The sequence below is a fragment of the Gopherus flavomarginatus genome, chromosome 5, assembly GCF_025201925.1.
Source record: "Gopherus flavomarginatus isolate rGopFla2 chromosome 5, rGopFla2.mat.asm, whole genome shotgun sequence".
Lineage (NCBI taxonomy): Eukaryota > Metazoa > Chordata > Testudines > Testudinidae > Gopherus > Gopherus flavomarginatus.
The window spans coordinates 36,450,645-36,463,833 of NC_066621.1; the positions used below are offsets into that span (position 1 = coordinate 36,450,645).

The window sequence follows — 13,189 nt, forward strand, 5'->3', positions numbered from 1 at the left end:
GTGACTTCTGACAACATTTGGAACCAAATCTTACCATTTTATTCCCATTATCCACCGTAGACATCATTGGTCCCAAGTACTTTAGATGGCGTTGATAAGTAGTCCACAGATTGCAGCCGGAGAGGAGTGTGGTGATGACAATGATGCAGTAAACATCCATTTGTGTTTACAGTTTGACACCATTTGTTCACAGACAACAACAAAGATTTCTGAAGGCATTGCTGCTGCACCAATATGTTTAGAATCATAGGATATTAGGGTTAGAAGAGGTCATCTAGTTCAATTCCCTGCTCAAAGCAGGACCAACACCAACTAAATCATCCCAGCCAGGGCTTTGTCAAGCTAGTCTTTAAAAACCTCTAAGGATGGAGGATCCACCACCTCCCTAGATAACCCATTCCAGTGCTTCACCACACTCCTAGTGAAAAAGGTTTTCCTAATATCCAGTCTAGACCTCCCCCACTGCAACTTGAGCACATTGCTTCTTGTTATATCATCTGCCACCACTGAGAACAGCCTAGCTCCATCCTCTTTGGAACCCCTCTTCATTGCCTTCTGCTGGGCACTCTCGCTTGGTAATGCTGTTGTCAATCATTGCATCTTGCGAAATGACATTGCCTGGGTAGCAAAATTTGTCAACAACCTCGAATGAAGCATCATTGATGGACACAAGTGAAGTAGTTGCGGTACCTCCTAGTCAAGTCTGGACCATGACTTCTGTCTTCTTTAGGCTGATAGTTAAGCCAAAACATTTTGTGGCAAACACAAAGCAGTCAGTGAGCAACTGAATGTTCCTGAGGTTAGGGGCCAATAAAGCACAATAATCAGTGAACAGTAGTTCATGAATAATTGTCTTCATAACTTTTGTCTTCACAGGCAGGCAATGCATATTCAAGATACCTCCATCTGCACATAAATGCCACAATCAATGTCTCTGAACCCATCTGTTATAACAACTGCAAACATGATGCCAAATAGTGTTGGAGCAAGAACACAGCCATGTTTTACTCCATTGGTGACAACAAAGGGAGCTGAGAAACAGCCTTGGTGAAGGACACGAACCTGCATTTCTGCATGGAAAGATTTAATAAAGTTGACAAACTTACCAAGGCAACCGAACTTGTGGAGGAATGTCCACAGGCCATCTCAATTTACAGAGTCATAGGCCTTAGTAAGATGGGAAATGGGGAGCAGACAGAGCTCCTGGAATGGGGAAGACGTGAGTAAGAGGGTGCACACAGAACCCCTGCCATGGAGGGAGAGAAGGGGGACTATAGAATGGAAGAGGGAGGAAGGGGGCACACAGAGCCCCTGCCATTCAGACAATGGGAGCATGGAGGATATTGGACTGGGTGTTCATGCAAAGCCACTAGCATGGTGGAAAAATGGGGGATTCTGGTGTGGGAGGAGGGGGGGTATTGGGGCACACAGAGACCCTAGCTAGAGTGTTCAGGGAATCCCTTCAATGGAGGGGGATGGGAGAGTGGCATCCAGGGAGCTGTTGGGGAGAGTGGAGAGATGCAAGGAGCCAATGGGGTGCAGTAAGCTCAGCTGACACAAGCAACATGTGCAACCCCCTAGTAAAAAAAACCTTAGTCTCTAGGAAGAATTTCTCTGGGGGGCAGGCAACATGTAGGACAAGCCCTACACAGGGCAGGAACATATTTAATATATTTATATGCCCCCTACCACCCCAGTATCTGAACACCTCACAGACTTTAATGTATTGATTCTCACACACCCCTGTGAGGCAGGGCAGTGCTATTATCCCCAATGTATGGATGGGGAAAGTGAGGCACAAAGCGACTGAATTACCTGCCGAAGGTCACACAAGAAGTCTGTGGCAGAGCAGAGAATTCAGTGTGGGTCTCCAGGTAACACCCTAACCACAGGGCCAACCTGCCCAGCCTCAGTGCCCACCTCTATAGTCACTCCGGGTCACAGGGCTGCCATAACCCTGGGGTGCCTAAATTATGCTAGGTGCTGTTCTAGCTCCTGACCAGCCCAGAACCAAGAGGGGCACAAAAAGGATTTAACGTCATCTTTGCTTCCTCTCCCTTGGGCTGGGCCATGCAGTCCCTCCCACAGTCTTAAGCATCTTGAATCAAAATAATTCCCTGTCTCAATCAGTTTTCACATTAGCCCTGCTCTCCTCCTCCCTTTTTCTCCTTTGCACTTTCTTTATACATTACAGAGAAGTAAAAAAAGTCATGCTCAATGTATTTTTCCCCTGCAGTTCACCACTAAGGATCCAAACCTGAAAGGGGCTGAAATCCTGTGGCTTCCCTGCCTTAGCAACTAGCCTCTGAGATGATTAAACCAGAAGGAATTTTAACAGCTTTCTGATGGCATGTTTGTTCTGGGCCTTTCCCTCTGTGAAAGCAGACAAGGCACCTGGGACACCAGGCCATCCCTGGTCAGTTTCAGCCTCAGTTTCTCAAGCCCTTGGTTGCAAAGGCTGGCTCTTAAAAATCCCCATCTGATTACAAGCTGAAAAGATGGCAGGAGAGGTTTCTCTGAGCTCTTTGGTTTCTGATCAGGGCCGAGCCTGGGGCCCAGTTTGGCCTGACTGTGTCATAGAATCATAGAAGATTAGGGTTGGAAGAGACCTCAGGAGGTCATCTAGTCCAACCCCCTGTCTCTTAATTGTTGCAGCTGAGTGGATCCCAGGACATTAAAGATACAGTGTGAGGGAAGTACTGTAACAGCTTTGACTGGCCCAACTTCTGCCGGCCACGAGACCAGCTCACCCTGCCTCACCCACCTTGTCTCTGGCCTGGCTCTTTAAGCGATTGTGGGGCAGCAGATTGTGGGCCCAGGTAAAGTGGGAGGCTCCCGTCTTCCCCCTCCCCCTCTCTCTGTCTTTCCTTCCCCTCCCTCCTGCCTTCTCCGTTCCTTTGTATGTCATTGGGGATTAGCAGCTGGGGCCCGGCCAGCTCGGCAGGGCCTGGCAATCCGCTGCGCACGGCCGCACGCAGAGTCACAGAGACCACAAATAAACGAGGAGGGGACGGGTCTTGAGTTATTTTTTTTCTGGTCTAATGAGCCTCCCACCCCCTTTCTAGTCTGGGCGGGAAGAAGGCGAAGATCCATCCCCCGGGCCTCTGCAGGCGCTAGGACTTCCTGGAGCGAAGCCGGCCGCCTAGGAAGCGCCGCTGGGAGCCTTCGGCTGCTGGGAGGAGCCGCGGGGCGCCGGGGCACCATGAAGGATCGGCTGGAGCAGCTCAAAGCCGTGAGTCTCTTCAGCAGCTGCTGAGAGGAGCAAGGCGGGGCACGGTGGGGGCTCGATCTCTGCGCCCCGGGGCTGATGCTAGTAATAAGACCCAGCTCTTCTGTCGCGCTTGGGGGGCTCGATGCCATGGTGATACTGAGAGTGGGAAGGGCCAGGGGAAGGAGGCATTCGCTGGTACTTCTGGTTTCCACCCCAGCTCCCTGGTCTCCCGAGTATCTCCCCCCATCTCCAGCTCCACACTCAGCCCCCCGCCCCCAGCTCGCTTCGGTATCCCACCCCCAGCTCCACACTCAGTCACTCCCCCGCCCCCAGCTCCCTGGTCGCTTCAGTATCGCCCCCTCCCCGCATCTCTAGTATTCTCCCCACTCCCAGCTTCCTGGTCTCTCCAGTATCCCCACACAGCTCCACAGTCACCCCTTCCCGTCTCTGGTCTCTCCAGGCCCCCACCCGGCCAGCTCCCTGGTCTCTCCAGTATCCACAATCAGCTCCCCCACCCCCCTCATCTCCCTGGTCTCTCCAATATCCCCACAAAACAACAAGGCGTCCAGTGTCACTTTAAAGATTAACAGATTTATTTGGGTATAAGCTTTGGTGGGTAAAAAGCCCGCTTCTTCAGATGCACGGAGAAGTGGGTATTTTACCCATGAAAGCTTATGCCCAAATAAATCCGTTAGTCTTTAAGGTGCCACCAGACTCCAACACAGCTACCCCTCTGATACTTAGTATCCCCACGTATTAAGCTCCTCCCACCCCCACCGTCTCCCTAGTCTCTCCAGTATCCCCACCCCAGCCCCCCAATCAGCCCCCCATCTCTGGTCTCTCTAGTGTTTTCCCCCCAGCTCTACACTCAGCCATCCCCCCCCCCCCAACTCCCTGGTTTCTTTAGTCCCCCCGCCCTACAATCAACCTCCTTCCTATCTCCCTGGTCTCTCCTATGTAAAGCTGAGGGCAGGGGGATAATCAAGCTCCATTTGCGGAGTGATTGTTTGTCTCTCTTCCCACAGTGAGAGAGATTGGGGTGGGGGGGCTGGAGTGATGGCTGTACTTTGCAAATTGGGGGGCAAACCCAGGGCAGCTCCCCCCACCCCAGGGATAAGTGTTTGATGCCCCCAGGAGGGGAGGGGAAGGGAAGGAAGATTGTGTCTTCAGGAGGTGGTTGATGCTGAGGTTGAGGTTCTTTTGTGCCTTGAGAGCAGGTGGTGGGGGTCCAGGGTTCAGAGGGGGCCTGTTGGCCAGGGGCCCTTGTTCTTCTATCGGGGGGCCCCACGGGAGTCAGCTGAGGAAGGGGGGATGGGCTGAAGAGATTTAGGGGATGGAGGCCATTTCAATCACCCCATCCCCCCCACTTGCGTTTGGATGAGTTGAACTGGCAACTTCCTCCTTTTCTTTTCCTCTTGGGGACGGTTTTTTCCAGCCATTGCTCAGCCTGTCCGTTAACGGCCTTGCCCACCCATTGCTCAGCCTGTCCGTTAATTGGCGATAACAGTACCCGCAGGGTTACACCCATTATTACCCTGGCACTTTGCTCTGTGACTGAGCTTCCTTCCCCCACATCACACAGGCACCTTGCTGGCTGATCACTGGGTGGTGAGTGCTAGAGCCTGGAGTTATTCTCAGGAGAGTTGCTTGGGCGCATTGGCTCTGGTGCTAGTTTCTTTAGTGTGTGGGGTTGCTTGTGAGCAACAGGGGCTGTGCACAACTTGCTGCTATTGTAGGGTCGCTTGTGAGCTGCACATGCTGTTATTCCTGTAGGGTGCTTGCAACCACTCCCTGGGCCTACGCACCCATCTTTCTGTTATGAGCTTGTGCAAACTCCCAGGGGCTCTGCAGGCTCCCTCATGATGGGAGGGTCACCCAAGGGAGACGCATGTGCGTGCTGCCTCATTATTGTAGTGTCACCTGTGAGCAGGGCTGCCCAGAGGATTCAGGGGGCCTGGGGTCTTTGGTGGCGGGGGGAGCCCCCGCTTTGGCAGTAATTCAGTGGCGGGGAGGTTCTTCTGCTCCAGGATCCGCCACCGAAGTGCCCCGAAGACCCATGGCGGGGGCTCCCTGCCACCGAATTACCATCAAAGACCCAGCACTTAGGTGGCGGGTCCCGCTTCGGTGGTAATTCAGCGGCGGGGGGTCCTTCCGCCCCAGTGCGGAAGGACCCCCCGCCGCCGAAGACTCGGAGTGGAAGAAGCTCCAGGGACCCGGGCCCTGCGAGAGTTTTCTGGGGCCCCTAGAGCAAGTGAAGGACCCCTCTCCAGGGGCCCCTGAAAAACACTCATGGGGGTCCCTGTGGCGCCTGGGGAAAATTGCCCCCTTGTCCCCCCCCCCAGGCAGGGCCACCCAAAGCTGTGTGTGCGCTGCCTTGTTATTGTAGGGTCACCCATGAGAGCTGTGTATGTTCCCTTGGTGGTGTCACTGATGTCAGAAGGCAGGTCACCCAGGGCAAGGCCACCCGCTGGCACGGGATCAGACTCTCACATTTTTAACCAGCGCTTCCTGGCAATGAAAGCTGTATCAGACAAAGGGCTGAATGAACAGAATAAACGACTGAAACAAATGGGAGGCCTAGTGTCTCTGAGGCTCCTGGGTTAGCCGGTCCCACTGCGCCCTCATTCTCCCCAGCCTGTTTTGTCCCAACCCAGCTGTAATGCAGGATCTGCCCTGCTTGGTAGCGAATGGGCAGCAGCTAAGCAGAGCTGAGTGGGAGTAGCATGGCTGTAATACCCTGTCCGCCGCTTCTTTGCTTCAGGGGGGCTCTGGGGGTTTTTGGTCAGAGGTGTTAGAGAAATCTATAATGCTGTGGGAAGTGGGTCTAGCTCCCACCCTGGAGTGTCACCTTTAAGGGAGCAGGTATTTGGAGACCAAACCATCCCTGTTCTGATCCCATCACCTGGGGCAGCAACATCCAGTGCCCATATTCTATTGAAGTCCTGATGATATCCCAGTCTATCAGGCTGGGATGTGGGGATAAGAGGGAGTGTGGACGAGGGGTCAGAGCATGGTTCTAGACATCTGGATCTCTGCTGCTGACTCACTGTGTAACTTTGGCTGAGTCACTCCCCCCACCTCCCCATGCTCAGTTTCCCCATCTGCGAAATAGAGCTAATGATGGTGGGCTGTGGAAAGGCCATGTACTTTCTGCCATTTACTTCAAAAGAGAACTAGGGTCTCTTCTTCTGGTGGGAGCCTGGGGGAGCAGCAACCTCAGCCCCTGGGGCTGGAGACAGGGGGAGTGCTCAGCAGCACTCCTCCCTACTTAATGAGTAGTGCTGTTAGGCTCTGAAGAGAGTCATCACCTTCCCTTGCCCTCATCAGAAAAAGGAGGTTGCTGTGGGGCATGAGGAAGTGGCAAATGATGGGCAGGAATCTGCAGGGCTCTGAGGGGGAAGCATGAGAGACAACCTAACCCCCTCTGTCCAGGGCATCCCAGAGGTGACGCTGCCCCAGCCTGGGGGCCCTGTGGGAAAATCCATGTGCCTTGATTGAACTACACCCACTATGGGAGACCCTGGGGGGAGATCCAGACCATCACTAAAGATGACTCTTCTCAATGGGGAATAGCAGCCTGTGCCAGAAAACAGACCCCTTGAAAGAAACCAGCATCTCCTGTGAAAATGCTCACCTTAAGGATCACATCAGGCTTGTCAAATTAACAGCTTTCCCCCCAAAAAAGTCTTGGACTACCCAGAATGGAGAGGCCTCTCCCAGCCAGATTGATCTCTTCCAGAGCCCAAAGGGTTAAACTTTTTTACCTGGCTTCCACTGTGGGGAACAAAGGCCTCTCCTGGTCTGGATGTGTCCCTCCAGAACACCAGGGGTTAAACTCTCCCTTTCACCATCACCCCAGTGACTATTAGGGCCGTCTGGAAAACAAAAAGCCCTTTCTGTAAAAAAAGGGAGAGGATTGGAGATTTATTTTTCTGCATGGGAATGAAAAAGAGTCCTTGAGAGACAGAGTGCATCTGTGTCCCTACAATAGCCCAGTGGTTCGGGCACCCACGTGTGATGTAAGAGACCTGGGTTCAAAATCCTGCCCTGAATCAGGGGGAGAGGGGCCTTGAACCTGCGACTCCTGCGTCACAGGTGGGCTATTCTGGAATGTCTCTCTGCTTTGGGGGGTTGATCTCTGTGGTATAGAAACGGAACAGGCGTTCTTTGAGCTCTTCTCTTTCTGGTGGTCCAGGGATTACATGGCAGCATTGATTCATTTGGTTTCCCTGTTGGTGGCTGGGAGAGAAGGGGGTGGGGGAGAGTGACAGGGATTTAGCTGGGATTACAAAGCCATCAACTAGAGGAAGAGGAGATAAAACGCTTGAGGGGGGGAGAAAAGGGGATTAATTTTATTTTTATTCCTAGGAGGGCTGGAGTCCCGAACCGGCAGTGAGATTGGGAGGGCAGGCGAAAGGAGGGGATCTAGATGGGTAACAGGTCCGTCTGTCCTCTTGGGAAATGATCCTGGGGGGGTTGTTACTAGGGTCTGAGTAGGACATGGCACATAGGGACAGTTCCCCACCCCTTGGATACAATCCCAGATCTGTCCTGGCATGGGGACTGTGTCAGGGTGTGATCGATGGGGCACAAGGAGCAGGCCGGTCACTGGGGCCTACTCTTTGTAGCCTGGGAGGGCAGTGGGGCAACTAGCATATTTCCAATAGTCGCTCCCCCATTGTTTGTGCCATATGATGTGTCTCCTTGGTAGATGCCATCTTGAGATGTAGAGCTCCATCTGAGAGGCATTGTGTTGGCAGGGGGATGGGCCTAGTCTCTTTGGACCATTTGCTGAGACTGAGAAATCCAGAGCTGCAGCTGGTGTCTAAACAGGAGATCCCTGTTCCAGGGGTTTCCCCACTTGGGTGTCTGAGCAGGGGCTTTGGGTCAGTCTCTCTGTGGATCGGAACACAGACAGGCCCCATAATCACCAACCAACCCCTCGGCTGCCTTCCTCTTCCAGAGGGACTCATAGACTCTAGGACTGGAAGAGACCTCGAGAGGTCATCGAGTCCAGTCCCCTGCCCTCATGGCAGGACCAAATACTGTCTAGACCATCCCTAATAGACATTTAGCTAACCTAGTCTTAAATATCTCCAGAGATGGAGATTCCACAACTTCCCTAGGCAATCTATTCCAGTGTTTAACTACCCTGACAGGAACTTTTTCCTAATGTCCAACCTAAATCTCCCTTGCTGCAGTTTAAGCCCATTGCTTCTTGTTCTATCATTGGAGGCTAAGGTGAACAAGTTTTCTCCCTCCTCCTGATGACACCCTTTTAGATACCTGAAAACTGCTATCATGTCCCCTCTCAGTCTTCTCTTTTCCAAACTAAACAAACCCAATTGTTTCAGCCTTCCTTCATAGGTCATGGTCTCAAGACCTTTAATCATTCTTGTTGCTCTTCTCTGGACCCTCTCCAATTTCTCCACATCTTTCTTGAAATGCGGTGCCCAGAACTGGACACAATACTCCAGTTGAGGCCTAACCAGCGCAGAGTAAAGCGGAAGAATGACTTCTCGTGTCTTGTTTACAACACACCTGTTTATGCATCCCAGAATCACGTTTGCTTTTTTTGCAACAGTATCACACTGTTGACTCATATTAAGCTTGTGGTCCACTATGACCCCTAGATCTCTTTCTGCCATACTCCTTCCTAGACAGTCTCTTCACATTCTGTATGTGTGAAACTGATTGTTCCTTCCTAAGTGGAGCACTTTGCATTTATCTTTATTGGACTTCATCCTGTTTACCTCAGACCATTTCTCCAATTTGTCCAGATCATTTTGAATTTTGACCCTGTCCTCCAAAGCAGTTGCAATCCCTCCCAGTTTGGTATCGTCCGCAAACTTAATAAGCGTACTTTCTATGCCAACATCTAAATCGTTGATGAGGAATAGGCTGGAGGTTCACTGGTTATGCTTGGCCTGTTCTAGCTGGGGCAAAGTTCAGCCTCCTAGATGGATGAGCATAGCAGTAAAGATCTGAGCAGAGCTGTGTTACTGCCCCCGCCCCTAAAGGTCCTGTGGAGAGTAGAACATGTTCCAGGCTGGAAGTTACGATGCTATGGAGCCAGCCGTCAAACAGGCCAATCTGGCAGTGGCCTGGGGCTAATGCAGGAGTAGTAGCCTCAATACCTTCCTCCAATAACTTTGCAGCCCTCTGGGGAACTCAAACGCGATAGCTATTGCAGAATAGCACCCCTCTATTCTGTTCCTGAATAGAGTGCTCATGCGGGGAGTGACTATGCGATAGCATGGCCTAGTGAGCAGAGCACTGCATCTCAGTAGGCCTGGTTTCTAGTCCCAGCTTGGCCACTGGCCAGCTGGGTGACCTTGGGCAAATCACTTCTTCAAGCTGTAAAATGGGGATAATGATCCTGCCTTCTTTGCAACCTACAGGTGAAAAGGTTTGGATAAGAGCTAGGGCTGAGGATGAATATTTTATCTGTGGTATTTCCCAGGTAGAGAAGCCTTTAGGGAGTTGAGACTCTAGAATTAACATCCTGATGAGCACAATTTTACCAGCATGTCTCTGGTCTTATTTCCGATGGCCTGAAATGATTCGCTAAGCCAGTCACTCATTCAGTACAGTGGCACCAACCAAGCCTATTGTAACTTTGAGGACTCTGTTCCTGCATTGTATTCCAGCCGTGGGAGGGGATCAGCCCTGAGGGCAAGGGGACAGACTCTTAGAGAGGCATGGTGCTGGGAGAGATGCTAGTCCATGCTCCTGGGCAGTGTCCACTTGGAGCTAAGCACTGCATAATTGGGAAGCTGCTTCAGTGCATCCCACCAGCTTTACTGAACTTGCTATTATTATTACTTATCTGTATTACCATGGTCCTTGGGAGAGGACCCATTGTACTAGGTACTGTACGAAAACAGATTAGCACAGACCGGGAAGTACAAGAAAACAACGAGACAGTATTGGTCAGCATGATGGGCAGTGATCTGCGCACGTTGGTCTGAGCATTGTCAGGTTTTCATAGGCATTGCAGCAAAGGAGAGTTTTTTGAAGAGGGATCTGACTGGGGACGATGAGGCAGAAATGGAGATGTTTTACGCGGAGCATGTCCCAAACACAAGGGGCAGTCTGGGAGAAAGCACAGAGGTGCCTGTTTGAAAATATAACACGTGGGCGGTGGAAGCTGGCCCGAGGGGCCAAGTACAGGTGAGCCTCAACAGCTTGATAGCGAATGAGGGATGAGAGGTCAGGTGGGGATTGACCGTGAAAGGCCTTGGCAGTGAAGACAAGCAGCTTAAGTTTGATGCGATAGAGAAAGGGGAGACAGAGGAGGGATGCAAAGAGAGGAGGTCAGCAATGGTCTAGGAAAATTATCTTTGCACAACAATACTGTATATTCTTATGTGCAAGAGGTGGGCTCTTTCTGTTGGCAATCTGTATATACATCTGTAGCTCTCTTTAATGTAGCCTTTCCATAACACTTGGAACTCCATAGCAAAGGGAGGCCAGAGGCCAGAAGCCAGAGCCTCAGACTCCAAAAGTCACTTAATTGCAAGGAAAATCTCTATTAACTGGCAGCAGCATAGGGCCAGTGGCACACCAGTGAGCAGCTGTGATCCCATCCCCCACCCCAGCTAAGCGAGGTCCTCAGCATAACAAATACAGTAGTTCACTTTCCTGCCTTCTGCTATGGAGATTCAAGAAAGAAGCAGAATGTTTTGGGTGATGCCTACAACAGATGGAGTCAGGTTCTTGCTGGTTTGATGGCTGAAGGGGTAAGAAAATTGGGGTGAGAATAAACTGTTAAACAGGCCAGGGGAGTGGGGCAAGGTGGGAGGGCAGCAGCTGGCAGTCTGTGCTGTTTGTTACCTGTGGAGACTCTGTATGAGTCATGTATTTGATTCTAAATGAAGAAGGATCGCTGGAGATTGTGACAGTTGGCGTGTCAGGTGGAGGCACGGAGAGAACAACACAAGGAGACAACCTCCGCTGCCTGGCAGCTCTTGACAAAGTCCAGGAGAAGAGTGAGGAGTGAAGGCTTTTCGTGCTCATGGTGGGCCTTGGGTCTCTGTAATGGCTACAGGATCAGCCATCGAGTCCCACCAACTGTTGGATAACTGGAGAGAAACCCAGAGCAGGGACTTTTGAGAGCTAAGCTCATCCTCGGGGTAACACCCTGGGATGAATGTGGAACTTAGTGTATCACCACCGGTGCTCTACCAGCTGTAGGTAGCTGTTGTTGTGGTGGGGATGGTGTAGGAACTGAGGCCACTGGCTGTGCCCTGGTGGGGGACACTAAGAACTTCGGGCCAGATCCTTAAAGCTATTTAGGTGCCTAACTCCCATGGAAACCAATTGGGTTTTAGTACTTCATGATCTCAGGGTAATTCCCTCGCTCCATCCTTTCCTTCACCAGTGGTCTCCACGGTGCCACCAATGGGTGGCTGCAAAGAGGCCAATGAATTGTCCAGCCTTCGGTTGGGTTTCCCTGCTGGCAGGTGGAGCTAGTCCTTGGTGCTGGGGACTCTGTCGCGTCTCAGATCCTCCACTCAGCTCCCAACTTATGGCTGCAATTTTTCTTCCTTCACAACGTAACACGTGACTAAGCTCCTCCTACTCCCTGTCAATGACAATAATATACATCCTGGATGCCACTCCTGAGGTTTTCACGATCCACTCTATGGCTGGAACCGGCTCCAGATGTCTTTCTCTCTCATCTCTATCGACTGGGTTTTTTTATTTTAAAATCTACTCTTGAATTCTTCTGTCCTGTCCTGCAGCAAACATTATTCTTTTGGTTTTATGGTGCCCAGAAGCGTGCTGGTGTAGGCAACCCTGCTTTGAGCCAAGAACATGCATCGAACCCGGGACTCTGAGTGGTAGAAGCATGAACCTCCACTAGAGCTGAAGGAGTAAGTCCCTTGACTGGCATTTGTGGATGTGTTAACTTCATATGTGGTACAGCCACTAGGGGCGACAATGACCTATCTTTTCCTATCAGCCCTGCTCTACACTGGTGGGGGATCAACCTAAGAGAGGCAATATCAGCTACTCTATTCACGTAGCTGAAGTTGACATATCTTAGGTTGACTTACCTGGCTGTGAGGACAGCGGGCAGTCGACCGCTGCCGCTCCCCCGTTGGCTCCGCTTCTGCCTCTCGCTCGCTGGAGTTCTGGAGTCGATGGGGAGTGCGTTTGGGGATCAGTTTATCCTCATATAGACAAGACATGATAAATCGATCCCCGATAGATCAGTCGGCGGGTAGTGAAGTTCTGCCCTCAGTGGTTTCACTAAGCCAATGTTATAGGATTCTGGTATTTTAATTAACAAGGGGAAATCACATCTTAGTCTTTGACACTCTCATACCAGGGTTCGTGTACTTACAGAAGGAAGGGGTAAAGGAGTGGGGAATGTTCCCATTTCAACACAAACCTAAGGAAGGATGAAGCTACATTTTTGTTTTTCTGGAAATGTTTCTACTTTGTTCCTTGAGTGTGGTGGTGGTGGGCGGGGGGAACCTGAGTGTCTCACCTGAATAACTCAGGGTCTGAAGTCCTTATACTGGCTTTGGAGCAACCCTTCTCCAGAAAATGTCCTGGAAATAGCTGGCACAAGGTGATATCTGGTGTGTTCCAAAGGCAGAATAATGTGTTTTCCCCAAGTGTCTGTGTGAGCCCTGGGGACACACAGGTAGAGGGCAGGATCTAGTGATGCCATAGAGACTGAGGTCATCTCAACCTCCCCTTCTGCTGGTGGTAGGATTTCAACAGGAGGTTCCCCCAGAATTCCCTCCATCACATTACTGTGCTGGGCGCTTTACCGAACAAACAGAAAAATGGTCACGGCAATAAGTATTTGAAATCATACTCCAGGCCCTACAATAGGATCTAGGAAAGCAGAACTCAAGTTGGGGGGATCTAGATCCTCATAGGTATTTAGGTGCCCAACTCCCATTGATTTCAGTGGGAGGTAGTGCTTAAATACCATTGAGGATCTGCACCTAGGACTCT

At 51.2% G+C, this 13,189-nt stretch overlaps 1 protein-coding gene across 9 annotated transcripts in view; it reads left to right on the forward strand.

Annotated features, from left to right (window-relative positions):
* The first annotated feature begins 2,696 nt into the window (after nucleotides 1-2,696).
* The window catches only part of STX3 (syntaxin 3), a 35,687-nt gene continuing 25,194 nt past the window's right edge, over nucleotides 2,697-13,189 (forward strand). For 2 of the 9 annotated variants that reach the window (XM_050956321.1, XM_050956322.1), the window contains exon 1: nucleotides 2,712-3,232. In XM_050956321.1, coding sequence (XP_050812278.1) covers nucleotides 3,203-3,232 — 30 coding nt within the window. In that variant the 5' untranslated portion in view covers nucleotides 2,712-3,202. Of the gene's footprint in view, nucleotides 3,233-4,799; nucleotides 4,820-7,567; nucleotides 7,652-13,189 lie in introns of those variants that run through there. The other 7 variants (XM_050956325.1, XM_050956328.1, XM_050956329.1 and 4 more) reach the window with 7 other exon arrangements.